At 30.5% G+C, this 20,332-nt stretch overlaps 1 protein-coding gene across 1 annotated transcript; it reads left to right on the top strand.

Moving 5' to 3' along the window:
- The first annotated feature begins 3,326 nt into the window (after nt 1-3,326).
- LOC145268639 (uncharacterized) lies at nt 3,327-16,609 on the top strand. The gene is made up of 2 exons (XM_080124116.1): nt 3,327-3,459; nt 15,321-16,609. The coding sequence occupies exon 2, from the start codon at nt 15,346-15,348 to the stop codon at nt 16,129-16,131; it is 786 nt and encodes a 261-aa protein (XP_079980242.1). The 5' UTR covers nt 3,327-3,459; nt 15,321-15,345; the 3' UTR covers nt 16,132-16,609.
- Nucleotides 16,610-20,332: the final 3,723 nt, after the last annotated feature.

The following is a 20,332-nucleotide window of genomic DNA, read 5'->3' as shown; positions in this document are numbered from 1 at the left end:
CAGTGCACACAATTTATATATATATATATATATATATATATATATATATATATATATATATATATATATATATATATATATATATATATTGTTATCCATTATAAGTGAGTTGGAATTTATGAACCTGGTGACTGATAAAGTGATTATCATTTGTACTGTACAATTATGTTTCTTTTTTTAATTATTGATTTATCAATAAAATATTTCCTTTTTTCTTTTCATTTCTTTTTCAGTTCATTTTTTTTTGTTTTTGTCTACTTTTCCCTTTGTCTTCACTTCATTTTTAGCTTTTCTTTTTTTCTTTTTTTCTTCGCTCTCGTTCACCTATTTTTAATTCTATCTTCTTTTTTCAGATCTTTTTTCTTTCCGCTGCCTTTTCTTCTTTTTTCGTATCCTTTACATTTCCTTTTTTACGACAGGTGTTTTTCTTTCCCCTTTTCCTTTATAATAACTTTTTTATTAATCATGTCTCCCTTTTTCTCCATCATTTTTTTTATCACCATCTTTTTCATCATTTTCATTCCTCAGCATTATCCTTAAATTCTTCTCTCCGTCCTTTCTTTCTTTCTATCATTCTTTTATCATCTCAGTTTTCATTTTGCATCCTATCTTTCTTCTATTTTCCTTCTTTTCGTTTGATCCGTCTCATTCTTCTCTTTCCCTTTCTTCTTCTTTCCTTTTTTTACTTTCATAATGTGCTTTCATTTTTATTCTGTATTTACTTTTGCTTCTTCCTCCTCCTCATTATTTTTTATTCTTTTTCATTTTATTTTCTTTTTTACTTCTCTTTTTACTACTTCTTGTTTCCTTCTTCTTCTTCTTATTCTTCTTCTACTTAATTTTCCTATTCTTCTTTTTTCTTCCCTTTCGTTTTCTTCTTCGCCTATTTCTTCCCTTTCTTCTTCTGCTTTTTCTTCTTCTTCTTCTTCTTCTTCTTCTTATTCTTCTTATTTTTCTTCTTATTTTTACTTTTATTCTTGTTTCTTTTTTGTCTTCTTCTTCTTCTTCTTCTTCTTCTTCTTCTTCTTCTATTTTTCTCTTCTCATTCCACTTCTGTTTCTCCACTGTCATTTTCTTCTTTTATTTTTGTTCTTTTTCCCTTCTACTTTCCTTTTTTTCCTCCACTTCTTCCTTTTTCTTCTTTCTTTTACTTCTCTTATTCTTTTTTTTCTTTTTTCATTACATTTTCACCCCAAACAAACTTTGATGTAGGGGGCTACTATCAGGGACATAAGCTACAGGGGTATCATGTAGGGAGTTGGGCAGCAAGGTGTCGGTTTACGTTACACTTGAACTTCTGTATTTTAGTACAGTTGGGGAAGCAGGGGCCCGGAAGGGAATTCCAAAGTCTAGCTGTTCTGGGGAAGAAATTACTAGAGTAGAAAGCTCTCTTACATCTAGGGATCGCTACTGTGTAGGGTGGGATTTAGCTGCTTGTCGGGTTTATCGGGGGTAATTACGTTGAGGGGGTACAAATGCTTGCAGTTCGTCGGAGTATTCACCGTAAAAGTACTTGTAGAACAGGCAGAGGGATGCAACATTTCGTCGATGAGACAGAGACTGAAGCTTAGATGACAGTTCAGGACATATCAGGTTGGCGACTCTCTTTTGAACCTTGTCTAGGAGCGAGAGACTAGTACTAGATACACCAGGTCCAACTCATGTTTCCTGTGAACGTTAGGCCGAGGAGTTTAAAGGATGTACTTTCAGATAAAGAGTATTTGGCCATTGCTATTGGTGGTAGAGAAGGTTTCTTTTAATTATTGAAGGAAACAGGTTTAGTCTTGGCAGCATTGAATGTGGCCATCCATTTTTGTCCCCATTCCACTACAAATCATCTTCTAGTGTTTTTGTCATTTCTTTAGATATGTGTTCATTTGTTTTCCTGTCGTGTCTTTTATAGAGCGTGGTGTCATCAGCATATATAGCCATCTCACAGACAATTTTGTCAGGGAGGTCATTTATGAATATTAGGAATAATGCAGGTTCAAGGATAGACCCTTTAGGCACTCCCGCATTTATATAATATTGTTTAGATGTACGACCGTCGAGGACAACCTGGATTTTTCTCTTATCTAAGAAGGATTAAGTATTCTTTCAGTGATACCGTATGATCTGATTTTCCGGAGAAGACCATCATGCCATACCCTGTCACAAGCCTTAGATATATCTAGAGCTACCACTCTACCCTCCCCCTGCTTTGTTCAGTGAATGGTATATACGTTCAGAGATTACAGTTAGGATTTCTGCTGTGGAACGGACTTTCCTAAATCCATATTGTTGGTCGGTCAGAAGTTTAGCTTCTGTAAGGTGATGGACTAGAGCTTGGTTTATTATGGACTCAAATATTTTGGCGAAAACGGAAGGAGGCTAATGGGGCGATAATTTACTGGGTCAGTTCTTTCGCCAGAATTCTTGAAAACTGGTACCACAGAAACAGTTTTCCTGCAGGCAAGAAAGCAAGATTCATTAAGGCATTTGTTGTAAGGTTTGGAGAGAACTGGAGCAACTTCGGCGGAGCATTTTTTAAATAGCACAGCCGCGATGAGATCACATGTTTTTGAAGTGTCAAGATTTTTTATGATAGCATGCACCTGAGAAGGGGCGATTTTCATATCGTCTAGTGTGGCGTCTGTCCGCAAAAGAAAGTCAGGGAGGGAGTGGTTATCAGGGTCCAGTGTGGAGTTTGAGGCAAATCGACTGGCAAGCATGTTAGCCTTCTCGGTTGCTGAGCAAACAACCTCATGATTGTTGGATAGTGGGGGAATAGTTGATTACCCATTATTTACTACACTGTTGTAGATTTTCCAGAAGTCACGGGTTCCTAATTTCTGTGCTTCGATGCTTACCTTTATTTTCTTTATTACTTTCTTCTCTTTTCTTTCCTCTTCATCTTCTTTTTTTCCTCTTCATCTTCGTTTACCTTTTCTTATTCCCTCTCTGTCTTTCTTCTTCTTCTTCTTCTTCTTCTTCTTCTTCTTCTTCTTCTTCTATTTTTCTTCTTTTCCATCTTCTTTAAACCATTTCTATTTTTTTACTTCTACTTTTTCATCGTCTCCATCCTTTTTATGTTCTTCATCTTCCCATTCTTCTTCCTCCTCCTCTATCCCGAATTTTCCTCCTCCTCTTATCCTTTCTTTGCAACATCTGCTCTTTCACTTCGATGTTTTTGCTTGTTCTGTTTTTCCTCTTTGTCTTTAATCCCTCATCATTACCGGGGTTGATTAACCGTAATAACCAGCGACGGTCCAATTCACACGCACGCTAACCCCCATCCACCTATCCTCCCCCCGATTAAAAGCCACAACTCACACGAATACTACTTCTCTCCTCGCCGCTCGAGTGGGTGGATTGTCGATATAAGAACCGTGCAAAAGTCGATAGGGTTGTCTTCTCAGCCGAACCAGTCTTAAAAACAACATTCTTCAAAATAACGCCGACCCCCGTCATCTTACTGAGGTAAGTCTCATATACATAACACTCACACACAATTTAAAATGCAAAAGTCAAGTATCATGGCTCACCTGTTCTCTAAACAGAACTAGTCATTTCAACACGCTCCTGTTTTATAAAAGAAACTACTGTTCACTTTACAAGTCATGCCCTTCTAGTTTTGTAATGATAAAACTCTTCAAATGCACTTATAGTAGGCTGTATAAGAGTGTTAACTTTGGTAAAAATCAAACTGTTCCTTTTTTAATAGAATTTATTTGATTATCAGTGTTCAATACTTATCGCAGCCACCGATACAAAACCTAGCTAAAAACACACCGAGGCGCATAAGGTTCATGTGTGTGGAATTTCCCACGTAGACAAAATGCCATCTATCTATCTATCTATCTATCTATCTATCTACCTATCTATTATATATATATATATATAGATAGATAGATAGATAGATAAAGTTATGTATATTTATATATATATATAAAGTTATATATATATAACTTTATATATATATAAAGTTATATATATCAGTCTATATATATATATATATATATAAAAAGTTAAGTTTTTTATCACTCTGACATCGATATTAAAAACTACTTTTTCTATTCAAAAATAGTTAAAACAAACTTTTTAATATACTCAATCAAAAATTGCTGCCATGTGGTCAAGATTAACAACAAACTACTTGACCTTGCAAGAGTAATCGACTAAACTTATTTACATGCACAAATCTATATTCATAACTTGAATAATGTTATTTTAGAACTATTTATATGCGTATGAGCGTAGCTCAAATATTTCGATTCTAGCTGATGGCACCTAAATCATATATATTTTTTACTTTGGATATCTCTACTAGATATTAGGTACCATATAATGATCGATTGAGAATTGGCTCTATAATAATAAATATATAATTTGCATGAATTGAATATATATATATATATATATATATATATATATATATATATATATATATATATATATATATATAGTAAGTAATGAAAATATATGGCGACCTACATAAAGCCATTTTGACCGACGAGTTTCTAAGGGGATTTTGACATGAGAAATTCTGTGTAACTTATTGCCATATATATTTTTATAACTTACTACCTCGATTAATTCCCATATTGAGTACTAGCAGAGTACCTGACGTTGCTCGGGATTAAATGATGATCAACGAATGTTTCACACTCCTATATTTTTTATTGTATTTAAAATCGATCAAATGACCCATTTTAAAATCAAATCGATTGATTGACCGGAACCCATCACAATGCACATAGAGAAAGTTTCACACGTCTCCCCTCAGTGAATTAGTCCAAAATATATTGTAGTCTACATTGCACTGTAGAAACTGTTGACTTTATAAAATTATTTTTTAGATATAATGGCTTACATTGAAGTTTAAGATGAAAAAGTCATGTATCATGTTCCGATTGTGCTCCAAACGGAAGAATTCATTTCAAACGTGACCTTGTCATATCAAAAATCATACTTTTGATTTTGTATGCCTGGCATTACTGGTTGTGTGGTGATAATGGCTTGAATTTAAGTTTAAAATGCAAAAGTCAAGTATCATGGTGAAATTGTGCTTTAGACAGAAGCATCCATTTTGGACGCGCCCCTGCCATATCAAATAATCTACTGTTGATTTTATATGTTGGGCCTTTTTGTCTATGTGCAGTCATAAAACTTCTGAAATGCACTTGTGATTTTAGGCTTTGTCGAAATCTCGTATTCCTTCATTCATCGGGTTAATTTGATAATCGATTATCGATACTTATTTATTATACTTGGACACAAAACCTATCCACTAACACTACCAGACACATAAAGTGGCTTCGTGTGAAAATTAATAAAAATCAACTTAACCGTTTTCGAGTCCATAGGAGACGGACTCATAGACACACAAACACACAGACATACAAATACACACACACGCATACAAAGTCCCGCTTATAGAGATTATTGAAGTAAATATTGAAAATGGATGAATAAAATATTTAAAAAATATCGTTTTAACATTAAATGAATAAAAGCATCCCGGTGGAGGATAGATATCGCAGTTGCATAAGCAGATCATCATTGGAAAGTGCACAAATTAAAAGATTGGTTTCAACTACAAACATAATTTTCAAATAAAAAAAAGAAAAAAAAACAATCCTCTAATTACTAAATGTACAAACTACTCGCAATTATTTGATCACTATATATATATATATATATATATATATATATATATATATATATATATATATATATATATATATATATACATATACATATGCATATATATATATATATATAATTTCACTAATATATAGATATATATATATATAATTTCACTAATATATATATATGACAATTAAAAAATAATATGAATAAAAAAGTGTACTAGTACTATTATTATTACTAATGATAAAAATAATTTATTTAAAAGATAAATAAATTCGTATAAGCTTAAAAAGTTGTTTATAAATATTTATATGAATATAGGTGATTTTGTTTTTATTATTTAAAATTCCAAATATTTAAAGTACTATCTTTTTTAAGCGAAATAAACTGTTAAAAGCAAGCTAGTATATATATATATATATATATATATATATATATATATATATATTGAGTAAAACGATTCATAATTGTTACGTAAAAGCATTTTCGTAAGGAAAAAACAAAAAAAAATCAACTCGAGTGTACGATCGTTTCGGAAACAGTGTTCATTTTATTGAAATAGACAATATATCTTGAACAACAATTTGATAAAAGTTTTTTCTTTATAAAAAGGTCTTCCCATCAGAACAATAGGGAGTAAATAAAGGAGACTTTGTTTAAAGAAAAATACTTTTATCAAGTTATTATTCAAGACATCTAGTCTATTTCAATAAAATGAACATCGTTTCCGAAACGATCGTACACTCGAATTGATTTTGTTTGTTTTTTCTTATGAAAATGATTTTAATTAACAATTATGAATCGTTTTACTCAATATTAATATAGCTCTAGTATAACTGTACCCATTGAGCTTATTATATACCTACAGCACAATGAGCACTGTTTTCTGTTAAAAGTATTAATACATTTACCAATACATAAAAATAAACTCTGCTCTTTGGACTCCAAGTTTAATTCCCTCTATAAAATATTATATATATATATATATATATATATATATATATATATATATATATATATATATATATATATATATAGAGAGAGAGAGAGAGAGAGAGAGAGAGAGAGAAAGAGATAGCATATATATATGTATATAAATATATTTCTATATATGTATATATATATATTGCACAAGCGAAAAGAAGCAAAATTTATTTAAAAATAAAACACACACAAAACTCGATGTATATATATATATATATATATATATATATATATATATATATATCTTTCATGCTATCACATAAAATATGTAAAGGTAGACATTTCTTGTATCAAATTTCAATATTTACATCAGTAGTGCTTAATGCATGAGTAGAGCTTTGAAAATATATAGCGATTAAAATAAACTACCTACAGGAATGAAACGCGGATGATTGATTGTAGCTTGATTGCAATGTATTTTTTATAATTTATATATATATATATATATATATATATATATATATATATATTTGTTTTTTTTTTTGCTTATTTCCTATTTTTTTTTACCAAGAAGATACAAACTTGTTATATATAGGGCGTGGACTTGCATTCATCTGCAAAAAATATAGCTTATTTGCATATTCTTTTAAACATTTATTTTATTTAATTCCCTATTAGTCTTTTAGGTTTTCTTATGGGATGATCATCTTTGGTTAACTATTACGTGTAATTATATTCATGTAGATATTCTACATAATTTATACTTGCGCAATGCTTGCGTAAAAAGGTTATAATAAACACAAATCTCTTTATATATATATATATATATATATATATATATATATATATATATATATATATATATATATGTAATATATATATATATGTGTTTATATTTAGATTTATGTTTGCGTACGTATATATTTTGTTTAAAAAAATTTGAAATTTGTGCAAATGTGTAAAATTTAAAAAAAAATAGAATTTGCCGGGTCAAAGTAGAACGTAAAAGTATTGGTAAATGTTTTTTTTTTATTTTTAGCCGTAGAGCAAACATTTTTTTATAACTAAGAACGTCAAACGTAAGCTTTTTTTTTTCGATTTTCGGTGATGGCGCGCGAGCCATTTCTTTTTTTTTCTTTCAACTTTTTAAATTATTACTATATATTAGGTTCAATATAATATAATAATGAATACCTAATCTGCATTAATCAAAATAACATATTTTAGCGTATTTTACGACCAGGTAATGCTGGGCAGCTTGGTAGTATACATATAAAAGAAGACGCGTAACTTGATTATTCTAGGATTCGAACCACAGACCATATATTCTATGGTCGAGTGCGTTGACCGTTACGCCACGAGTACCTTGATGACTGTATATGTTATTTTTATTGCTTTGAAACTTTGTTTTGTTGTTGATTTTTTTTTTTACTGATAATTAAATATGTTTATTAGTGTTTTCGAGAACTGGAAAATATTTTTCCTCATTTAAATCGCTCATATATTTTGGACGAAAACAAATAAACAAATATTATTTAGTTATTTATTATTCTACTTATAAAAAGTAATTTACGAACATGTGTTTCTCTGTACTATTGCTTGTTAGTGTAGCTTGACTATTTTAAGATTCGAACCTCAGACCATATGTACTATGGTTGAGTGCGTTATATATTACGTATAAATAATTAAATACGTTCAAGCGAGATCGTAACTTTCTATTACTCTAAGATCCTCCATATTAAAGGTTATGCTTCATTAATGTTATAATTTTTCCTTAATTTCGTGCACTGGGATATGTTCCTTGCTAACGGAGCCAAAAGTGGTTCGAATCCTTCGACTAGCGTTGATCTTGATTTCTTGCACAGATGTATGCATATGCATGAGGTTCTAGTGTCTATATGTACATAGATATAATTTAATATAATTTATAATAACACACACACACACACATATATATATATGTATATATATACTCGTTTTTTTTTATTCAAAAGTAATGGACTAATGAATTCAACGAGGTTGTTAGATAGTGCTCAATAAAAAGAGCTGATAATACTTGTTTATTGTTATATAAACATGCTCACATCCCGCTGCTACAAACAGCCACTTGTTTCAATCAAACAACAGATATCATCAGGCAGCGACTTGACTATTCAAATGTTCAATGAATAACCCTAATCATCAACAGAGGATTAACTTTAATGAGAAGTTCAGTCTTAGTTGTTATTTATCTCTTTAGCTTCGTTACCGTTCGAGCTACAGAGCGATGGATACGAAATGTTAAAAATTAAGAGACTCTGAGCATACGCAAAAGATTCGGCAGGAGTAATGTTTTATTCAACTTACCCTACCAAGGTAAACTATTTTATTTTTCAATTTTGACCCTTTAGCAGCAATTTTCTCTGACTAAAACAAAATCGTAAGTGTGCTACAAATCCAACTACCCTATTTATGAAATTTTAACTGCGGAGAGCAAATATTCAGAAGAGTTTATATATATATATATATATATATATATATATATATATATATATATATATATATATACTAGCTGTACCATGTCACGCGTTGCTGTGGCTCAATTTGGTGTAATTGCAAAATCATCATATTAAGAACGCCATATTAAAAATGGCTTTTCGAATGAATACCACAGTTCTCCCCACGTTAAGACTTGTTTATTTTTGTAATAAATTGTTAGTTGAAAGCATAGGATAGTTACCAAACACCATACCCTCCCCATGGTAAGAATGGCTAAATAAAATAACGGTTTTCTTTGTAGAAACGTATCTGTATGTCACCTAAAAATTTCTTTAATGAAGGAAAAGCATTCATATTTTTTTTACAAAAATCAACTTCTTGTAAAAAAAAAAAGTGTATTTTCACTGTTAAAAGTTTTCTGGGGGGTGGGGAACTTTAACCTAACAATTTATGGTAAAAAAGCAAACCCCTAACAATCGACTGACGTATAATGTCACAATATATTTATTTTTGTTTTTTGCAGATTTGCCGTTTAGTTATACAAATAGCCTACAACCCTGTTATAAAAAAGGGACACGTTGGGTCGTCACCGGAATATATCAAGAAGTTTGTTTACGTATAATTTATTTTAGATTAACCACATTGTTTAACAAATAAAAGGATTAAATGTGTTTAATTTTATAATTTATGATTGTTTTATAATTAAACATTTAAAACATTAAACAATACAAATAATACGTTGTTTAACAAATAAAAAAGGAATGAAAAATGAAGTTTTAAAATGATTGAATGTGTTTTATTTTATAATTCAAAATTTTTATTTTATAATTTAAAATTTAAAACATTAAACAATACAAATAATACGTTGTTTAACAAATAAAAAAGAAATGAAAAATGAAGTTTTAAAATGATTAAATGTGTTTTATTTTATAATTCAAAATTGTTATTTTATAATTTAAAATTTAAAACATTAAACGATACAAATAATACGTTGTTTAACAAATAAAAAAGAAATGAAAAATGAAGTTTTAAAATGATTGCATGTGTTTTATTTTATAATTCAAAATTTTTATTTTATAATTTAAAATTTAAAACATTAAACAATACAAATAATACGTTGTTTAACAAATAAAAAAGAAATGAAAAATAAAGTTTTAAAATGATTGAATGTGTTTTATTTTATAATTCAAAATTGTTATTTCATAATTTAAAATTTAAAACATTAAACAATACAAATAATACGTTGTTTAACAAATAAAAAAGAAATGAAAAATGAAGTTTTAAAATGATTGAATGTGTTTTATTTTATAATTCAAAATTGTTATTTTATAATTTAAAATTTAAAACATTAAACAATACAAATAATACGTTGTTTAACAAATAAAAAAGAAATGAAAAATGAAGTTTTAAAATGATTGCATGTGTTTTATTTTATAATTCAAAATTTTTATTTTATAATTTAAAATTTAAAACATTAAACAATACAAATAATACGTTGTTTAACAAATAAAAAAGAAATGAAAAATGAAGTTTTAAAATGATTGAATGTGTTTTATTTTATAATTCACAATTGTTATTTTATAATTTAAAATTTAAAACATTGAACAATACAAATAAGATTTTGGTTTGATTTTACATTTTAGATTGTACACGGATGCATATGATGATGCGTCTCCACAATAATGCAATATTTAACTTCATCTTTCATTATTTCTTTTCGAGAACAAAACCAACATTTTATTTATATTGTTTAATGTTTTCATTTATAAATTATAAAAATAAAACACATTTAATCATTTTAAATCTTCATCTTTCATTACTTCTCTGTTTTATTTGTTAAACACCGTTGTTAATTTTAATTAGATTTTAATCACAGGATTATATTTTCAATAATCACGTAAATATAAAAAAAACTTTCTGTTTACGATATATGTACACCGGCGTTGACCCAACGTGTCCCCTTTTTATAACAGGGTTGGAGGCTATTTGTACAACTAAACGGCAAATCTGCCTTTTTTATAATTTCACGCTATCTTATTGTTTAATAATAAATTGTCAGCTGTAGCTGAAAGCACAGCATAGTTACAAAACACCCTCCCCTCGCCAATGTAAAAAATAAAAAAAAAGTTATTATTTCAGCACGATGCGAAAAATGCATAATAAACTGTACTTTCACCTAACAATTTGTAGTTTTAGTAACAAAAAGAAAATTTTGGGTACTTATATATTTTTTATTACTGTGCTGAAAGAAGAATGTTAATATTTTGAAAGGCATTCATAACATGGGAAGGATAGTAAAAGTAAATAAAAAAATAAAAAGATATCGTGAAAGTTTAATCTAACCAAAAAAAAAAAAAAAAACTATGTAAAAATAGCGTGATATCAAAAATGCATAAGCACTAAAATGTGGTTTAATTTTACACAAGATATTGTTCCCGGGTGCATACGATGGCAGATGGGAACAGTATTATGTTTACATATATTATTTTGATATCTAATAAATGTAAGGTGGAAGCACAAAATAGTTAGAAAACACCCTCACATACACCGTAAGAATGGGTTTCCAAATAATAACGATATATTTCAGCACGGCACCAAAACTACATAAGAACCGAAAATTTCATTTTTATTGGTTAATGTTTGTCATTCTAAATAAAATGAAAGACATGTAATCATTTAAAAACTTCATCTTGCAGTTTATTTTTTTTTTTAATTTGTTAAGCACATGATCACATTTTCAATAAGTATGTTATTATATTTTACCCATTTAAAGGTTGTAAAACATGTAAACAAACTTTTGCTCGATACGAGTGACGACTTTTAAGAGTCCTTTTTAGTGATTACCTGGTGTGAGGATATATGTACAACTAAACGGCCAATCTGTCCCAAAAAAATCCGGTATTATTTTACTTTAAGGCCTGCCCCACATTTGTATATAAGAAAATAATGCTTTGTAGATTTAGATCGGTGTGCTGGAAACGAATCTGCAGACCGTTTCCGTCGCAAAAAAAGTAGTTTTCATGATATGAAGACATTACTTTTTCGAAAAGTGTGTGATCACTTTGCGATGTAAATGTAACTTGGAATGGCCACCCACTTTGTGACCACGTGAGAGAGCGGCATTTTTTGTGTGTTTATTTTTGTTTGATTTCCTTTGCATAGTAATACTCCCTGGATTCTGGGACTATTTTCCATTTCACAGCCCTAGCCATCGTTTACGCTACGCGCGAGCATACACGAAGGCTGGTAAATATGCACTCGCGGACCAAACGGCCTTATCAAAAAAACCTTATATGCAATAAACAACGAAAGAAAATGCCCCCTCTCTCAGGTGGCCAGAAAGTGAGTGCTCGTGTTAAATTTACATGGAAAAGTGATCACCAAGTTTTCGGAAAAGTAAATTCCTCATATCATGTAAAGTATTTTTTGCGACGGAAATGGTTTACAGTTTCGTTTTTAGCACACCGAAATCTACAAAAAAACAACAACAAATGTTTTGTTATATACGAATGTGAGACGGGTCTTCGGGGGAAAAAGTTTGTAAACAGATATTGAAATATTGTAAATCGGAAGTCATCAACTCATGGTGCATGGGCAAAAATAGTTCCGCATTGACTGAAAATATTTTTATTTTATTCAATAATAATTTCTGTGTTACTATTTTAACGATTAAAAAAAAAAGTGTATTATAGTCAGAATCGTTATGTTTCGTCATTTCAAAACGGTAAACCGGAAGTATATTCGCTAATCGGCTCGGATAAAATCGGAAATCACTGTTATAAAATTTCACAGAAAACGGGATTGTAAATTTCTAGTTTATCGATTTTGAATATGTGTGTGTGTGTGTGTGTGTGTGTGTGTGTGTGTGTGTGTGTGTGTGTGTGTGTAAGAATATTTCCGTGTAGTATGTCGGTTTCATCCTAAATTCGACGCAAATTATGCAGAATGTAGAAAAAATGCATTAATGGAATTTAGCCTATTGATGAAATAGAATCAATAATTTCACAAGAAACCTTAAAAATGAGAATTATTATAATATCTATTAGTATTATATAATTTATATAATTATTTTATCAAAGAGTAAATCTTTAGCAAAATTTAAACTTATCCAAATAAGAAAAGCTCAACACTATTAAAAGGAAAAAAAAAAATTAAATGAAAAATGAGAAATAAAAGTTATATATAACTTTATTATCACAACAATAAGGATATGGTAAGGGGAAAATTCAGAAAAAACCTCTTTAGGCCATGGCATTTCGAAGCTAAATTCTTCTCATCAGAAGAGGAGAAGGGCCAGAATTATACAAAAAACAAATATAGAAAAAACTTGCTTAATGACATTTAGATATAAAATGAGAATGAAAGACTATAATAGTACGGTAAATAGTAATTAAATAGGAGCTATAACATATACAGGTGAATCTGAAGGATAGTTCATATGTAAGCGATAGTGAATATATATATATATATATATATATATATATATATATATATATATATATATATATACCACTATGAAATAATGGTAATCATGCTATGGCCTGAAAAGGTTTTTTCTTAATTTTCCTCTTAACTTTTCCTAATTGTTCTGATGATATAATAAAGTTATATATAACTTTTATTTCTCATCTTTCATATGATAATAATATCATTAGTATTATTATGAATATTAATATTATTTTATTAATATTGTTATTATTACTGCTATTTTGAGTTTTGTTATTGATATTTTATTATTGATATTTATTATTAATTATTATTATCATAATTATTATTATATGTATAAAATTTTACATAATGCGCTTTATGACACTTTCTGTTTGATTATTGATTGTCTGTGTATAAACTCACTTGAGCGCCGATGTTTATATAAAAGGTTTATTTAACAAAACAATCAAATGAAAAAATCAGACGAATAACTTGTTTACGCATGTGAGAGAAATATAAACAGATAGACGGAAATCTTGTCTCGCTACAACAAATCCAGTGACGTGATTTTGGCTAATTAGGTAACGACACGTACTGACTACCTGGATGTGCCAAGTTTGAATCCAGTTCATTCCATATAAACACTTTAACTTAGGGATGTTAGCAACCTGATTCATTCGAAATGAATGAATTATATTTAACAACAGCAACAACACCAGATGAACTGTGCATGTGGCTATTTTCTGCTTGAATTTTGCCAGCCAAAAGAGAGCGAAAATCTTAATTCGAAAATTACGTGATTTCGCAACTTCCGTTACTGCTGGCTTTTTCCACTCAAACACGACTTTCATTATGTAACATCGGTAGGTAATAAAAACCTGCTTATAACACGACCGTTTATATGGAAGAGTGACTTGCTGTGTCCATGTCGTGAAGACGTTTCTGGAACGTCCTGAGCACGGTAACCAAATTCTCGGTTGTTAATCACGATATAAAACGACATGCACATCTTTACACCAAGGAGTTGATATGTTGTCTGTTATATTTTATTGACGGACCTTCTCTTCGAGTTCTCTGTGTCATTAGAAGTACTTTTAATAGTCATTAATTCTTTCCTGAGAATTATTTATCTGATCTGGAACGTTTGGTGTTGGAATTGAACAATGTATACAATAATCGAACAATAATACTTTTTTATGAAATTAGAATTTTATCTTAATATTGAAGCAGGATTTTAAAAATTCGAAACATTGAACTGGAATAACCCGTCCGTCGTCGATAAAGATGGGAACTACACTGATTACAAATCTTTCTTCGTGGCGAAAAACGAGAAAGAGATAGAAACATATAGTTAGAAAGATAGTAAGAGAGAGGGAGAGAAAAAAGAGGGGGAGAGATATGGATACATATGCTATTATTATTAAATTTCAACAGATGGTTCCAAATTGGAATCCCTTTTTAATGAATCTGATATCAGCTACATTGTTCAGACTTTTAAAGCTGTAAAACCTCAATTGTATAAAAAAAAACCTGGCCCTCTGATGTGCACTGACATTTTGAGGCAGTAACAAGACCGGATTGACTTTATTTGTATATTTCTGATGACAAGAATATATAAGTAAAAAGACTTTTATTATTAAGACTCTGAACTTGAACAAACCTGTCGGCATTTCCTGATATGTTCTCGGTTATTTTCGTGTCTCTGTGCGAAAGCCGGCTTTTCCCAACTTCTGGCTTTGTGCAATATCCGCTGATTTAACTAATAACTGCAAGCTTTAACAACGAATTTTTTCCGTATTCTTTGCTTTACTTTTGTTTCTTTCGTTCATATCTGTTTTTTTTTATTATTATTATTTCAGTTTCGAAAATCACCCACTTTTGGAGATGAATACTTTCATGGACACTATGCATTGCGACGGGATGGGTATGCCCCAATCCAAATTCGGAGACTTCAGCCATAACTGCATGAGGAGTTTTCCGAAGTCACAAAGAGAATTGATGCGACGGGATCTTGTGGCAAAACCCGGAAAAAACCGAAGATTCGGCGACTTTATGGAACCAATGTCAAGAATGACCATGGACTTTTGCGGCAGGATGATTGACTCCCAAGGTAGAATCGTTGATCCGAGTCGCTTTTTATTTATGGAGGAGCACTACATGGATAACGACAGGTTCCCCTACTTTTATGATATGATGCGAAGCCCCCGTTCTATGTACAGCGGTATGTACGGGTTCGGTTCTGGAGACCACTCCTTCAATAGAGGCATGTTCAACGACGATATGTACAGAGACATGTACCATGGAGGCATGAATCCGTTCATGTACAATCGCTCGATGATGGGTCGTATGTATTCTCCAGGTCGTTTCATGGACGATTCTTTCTCCATGTACTATCGTCCCCGGATGGGCGATCATTTCATGTACTCGCAGAGCCAATTTAACGACCAGGAAGGTGGCCAGGGAATGTTTGGACGCATGTCGGATAACTTTGAAACGTCACCAGGGCGCCCCACTGAAGAACAGAGTATAGCCCGTCGCCTCTCAGAAAGCCATAATTTGCATAGACGCCTTTCGGAAAGTCAGGCACGCATCGAAGCCGCCAATAACCAGAGGAAGGCATCCAGAGCACTTATCTTTCCAGAAGAAACTACTAACATGGAATCGGCTTAAAGGAATTCCAAATCATCGAAATAGTCTTCAAATAATGAAAAAAATAATTTAAAATTTTATATATTTTATAGTATAATCATATATATATATATATATATATATATATATATATATATATAAACGTTCGTAAATAAAAAAAAATGTGCAAAATTCAAAAGTCGTTTGAATTATATGTACATATATATAATTCTAATTCTAATATATTAATAAAATGGGATCAATTAGGGTTGAAAGTCTCCAGAAAAAGAGGGAGCAAGAAGAACAGCTTTTGGTCAACATGATTTCTCTACATTCAAAGACAAACGGTAATTATTTAGGATTCTGATTATTCCTGTTTTCATTGAAGGAAAATATTCTGTTCCTCCCCGAAAAATTGTCAACTTTACATAAACAATATATTTATTATCCCTACAAAAAATAACGTAATTATTAAAATGTAAAATCACTCCTTTGTTTTATTAAAAGTTTTGTTTAAATAGTTTTATCAAAATGTTTTGTAAAAACGCCTTGTACATTTAAAAGAATTTTTTTTGCTAGCAAAAAACAAAGAAACTACATGTTTGCCATGTGCATGTGCGAAGGTGAAGGCCAGTTGATGTTAACAGAAAACTGTTCATCTTGTTTCTACTGTCTCTATAAGGTATAGCTTTTTAAGTGTATATATATATATATATATATATATATATATATATATATATATATGTATATGAACAAATGATTAATAAAACATGTTAAAAGACATCTTGAAAAAGAGTTAAAAACATATTTAATTTTAAAAAGGAAGCACAAGATAAGTGGATAGTCCTTAATCCGCGGAGTTTCGAAGAAATACTCTCCTTCTCATCAGAGGGCAGGAATTAGCAAAATGCGAGATCGGATTTTGCATGTAAAAGTATTTAATGAAACAACAAGTAAGTCACAGATCTTACTTGGTTAAAAAAAAAAAAGGGCCAGGAAAGGGGAATAGGAGGTAAAAAAAAATGATAAAAAGATTTCACATGAATGGATATGAATATATATATGTATATATATATATATATATATATATATATATATGTGTATGTGTGTGTGTGTATGTGTGTGTGTGCGTGCGTGCGCGCGCGCGCGTGCGCGCGCGCGCGCGCGTGTATATGACTATATAACGTTGTAAAAAATGCAAAATCCACAAGTTGTTTGGATTATATATATATAAAGAAAAATGGCCAAACCCCTTGTTTAAGACGAAGTAGGTATATTTCATAGTCGGATTTCGCCGCGTTTTGCTATATATGTGTTAGCTGGTAGAAGTTCTTGCGTGTTGCGCGGTTGGTCAGGTGGCCGAGTCGTCGCCTCGCATGCAAGAGATTCAGGTTTCAAATCCTGAGTTCAGATGTTTTCAACTGATGAACCCAAATGACGACGAATCTCGAGTCTTGGACTTCCGGTTTGTATAATTTCGTAGCTCGAATGAACTGCAACTTTATTTGCCAGTTGAAATAATTATATATATATATATATATATATATATATATATATATATATATATATATATAAATTAACCAAGACTGAATATATTGATAAAATGAACTTAAAACCAATACTTTATGAAAAGTGCTCAATAGAATATAGAGTTCTATGAATATTTACTTTTGAATGACTTTTAAAATGTTCGAAGATTTTTTAGTTATTACGTAATGTGTTATGAGTTATGGTGGGAGGTTATAGTGAAGGCCTCGCTTCCCCCTCATCCTCTCATTCTCTTGCTTTTGGGTGCTCGTATGATCCAACTTCCATGGCGGGTTGCAAGAGAGCTTATAAGCACGAATTAACTTGAATTTTTTAAATTTTTATCAAGTTTAAAGAACAAAATTACTTATACTTCCTTAAATTACTTAAATGATGTCTTCAATTGTTTGTAATTTTTTAAAAAAAGAAAATTATTCGAGCATAGCACTTGTAATACTTTCCTGAATTCTTTGAATAATTTGTAAAAGACAAATTATTATATGATTACGTGAATTTTTCATTCGAACATACTTCTTAAATTGCTCTCTGAATTTTTCATGATTAAAAAAAAAATTATGCTATTAAACTTTGAAGATGCGTGGATTTTTGATAATTTCTTTAAAAAAGGAAATTGTTCTATCGCAATGCTTAAAACGTTACGCGAGTTTTTAATGATTTTTAACGAGAGAAAAATACTCAATTAAAATGCCCTAGACGCTATGCGAATTTTAAATAATTTTTGAAGACAAAATAATTTTACTAACGGTAAAACTTTCCTGAATTTTTAAAATAATTAAGAAAGAATTATTCGAGCAAAGTTAATTAATTGAATTAAAAAAAAATTTAGACTGTATGATAAATGCTCCTGAAGTGTTGATTGAAAAGTATTTGCGAATAATTAAATTAATTTTTAAGAAGAAAAAATGTCCTCAGTCTAGAAGGATCTCTCCTTCATTGAACGAGGACAGATTTTACACATTGATCTAGTTGAATTTAAGTGAGTTTCGTCATGGTCCAAACTTCAATTTTCTCAAGCTATTAAATTGTACAAAACTGGTCATAAACTAATATAACTCCCAGGTGTGGCGGGAGTGAATTAATTCGAAGTGATCTTTTAAGTAGAGGGTTGCTTTTAAATAATAAACTAATTACTTTTAAAGGGTTAATTAACATGAAAGGTTTCTAAATTAAAAACGATCTTGATAATGGTCTATAAGAAGGAATTATCTTAAGAATAAATTAAATAACTTGAAATGTACACTGAGTTAAAAAAAAAAACTAATAACGAAATGAAAGAAGGGATATTTCTAAATTTCATTGTGAAGGGTAAATAGATTCAAAATAAATTTTCATGACATTTTGAAAAGATTCATTTTAATAAGGAACCAAACGGTTGAAATAATTTTTGAATTTCATTGTAAAAAGTGGACTAATTCGAAGTTTATGATCTTTTGTGAAGGAAATTATTGTAATAATAAATAAAATACTCCAAAATGTTTTAAATATTAAAAGAACGTTGATTATAAGCAGCAGCAGCAGCAGCAGCAGCAGCAGCAGCAGCAACAACAACAACAACAACAACAACAACAACAAAAAAAAAAAAAAAAAAAAAAAAAAGATGCTGGAAATGCTTCATGAATGTTGAAATGAATTTTCTATGATCTTTTAAGACGATTCCTTTAACTGATAAATTAATTACTTTGGAAAGAAGTTAACTAACCTAAAATGTTTCTAAATTCGAAATTTTTAATGGTCCTTTGTGAAGAAAAATTTATTTTATGATAAACCAAATACTTGAAATCATTTTTTAAATTTTGGAATTTGGCTGTGCTATTAAAAAAATGCTCTGCCGAGGTTGCTCCAGTTCTCTCCAAACTTTACAATAAATGCCTTAACGAATCTTGTTTTCCCGACTGCTGGAAAACCGCCTCTGTGGTACCAGTCTTTTTTTTTTTTTTTTTTTTTTACAAAGGCATAACCACATTATCAAGGCCCAGAGGCCACTCAAGGATAAGGGTTAAAGAGTGTACTGTAGAAATTGGTCAATATAGTAATCATTAGTAATGAAAATTTGGTAAATTTAATAACTTATATGGAACGGCTCATCAAGAACTTATTTACTTTAGACTTGAACACAACCATATTGTAGTCAGCCGGAAAGTAGGAAAACGGAAGACAATTCAACAGGCGTGCAGTTCTAAGAAAGAAGCTTTGATCATGGAATCTACGTTTAGGTTTAGGCACAGATAAAGAGTGGGGGAAATTATTGATAGTGTTTACAGCTAGACGAGTGTTTCTTGTGAACGTTTGGCGAGGGGGGACCATAGATTGAAGCTCAGTTGAACACTTTCCATGAAAATAACGATACATCAGAGACAAACTCGCAACATCTCTTCTGTGAGATAGAGGTTGCAAGTAGGAGAAAAGGACATCTCCTACGAGGCTACGAAGTCTATTTTGAACTCTATCAAGGCAGGACAAGTACTTTCTAGCAGCTCCTGCCCAGATGTGGCAACAGTATTCCATCCTTGGACGTACCTGGCTCTTATATAGATAGAGAATAGCATCAGCAGTGAGATATCTACCGGATTGATAGAAAGATCCCACCATTTTTCCAGCGGCCTTGGCAACAGATTTGATATACGTGTTCCATTTAAGATCAGGAGTAATGGTCAAGCCCAGAAGCTTGTCAAAACTTGAGGCCTCCTGAAGACGA

The sequence above is a fragment of the Euprymna scolopes genome, chromosome 44, assembly GCF_053919585.1.
Source record: "Euprymna scolopes isolate OS-2025 chromosome 44, ASM5391958v1, whole genome shotgun sequence".
In the NCBI taxonomy this organism is placed as follows: domain Eukaryota; kingdom Metazoa; phylum Mollusca; class Cephalopoda; order Sepiida; family Sepiolidae; genus Euprymna; species Euprymna scolopes.
This window is presented reverse-complemented; position numbering and strand designations above follow the sequence as displayed.

Coding starts and splice junctions, on each gene's coding strand:
- LOC145268639 (XM_080124116.1), top strand. CDS start 15,346: ATGAATACTTTCATGGACACTATGCATTGCGACGGGATGGGTATGCCC.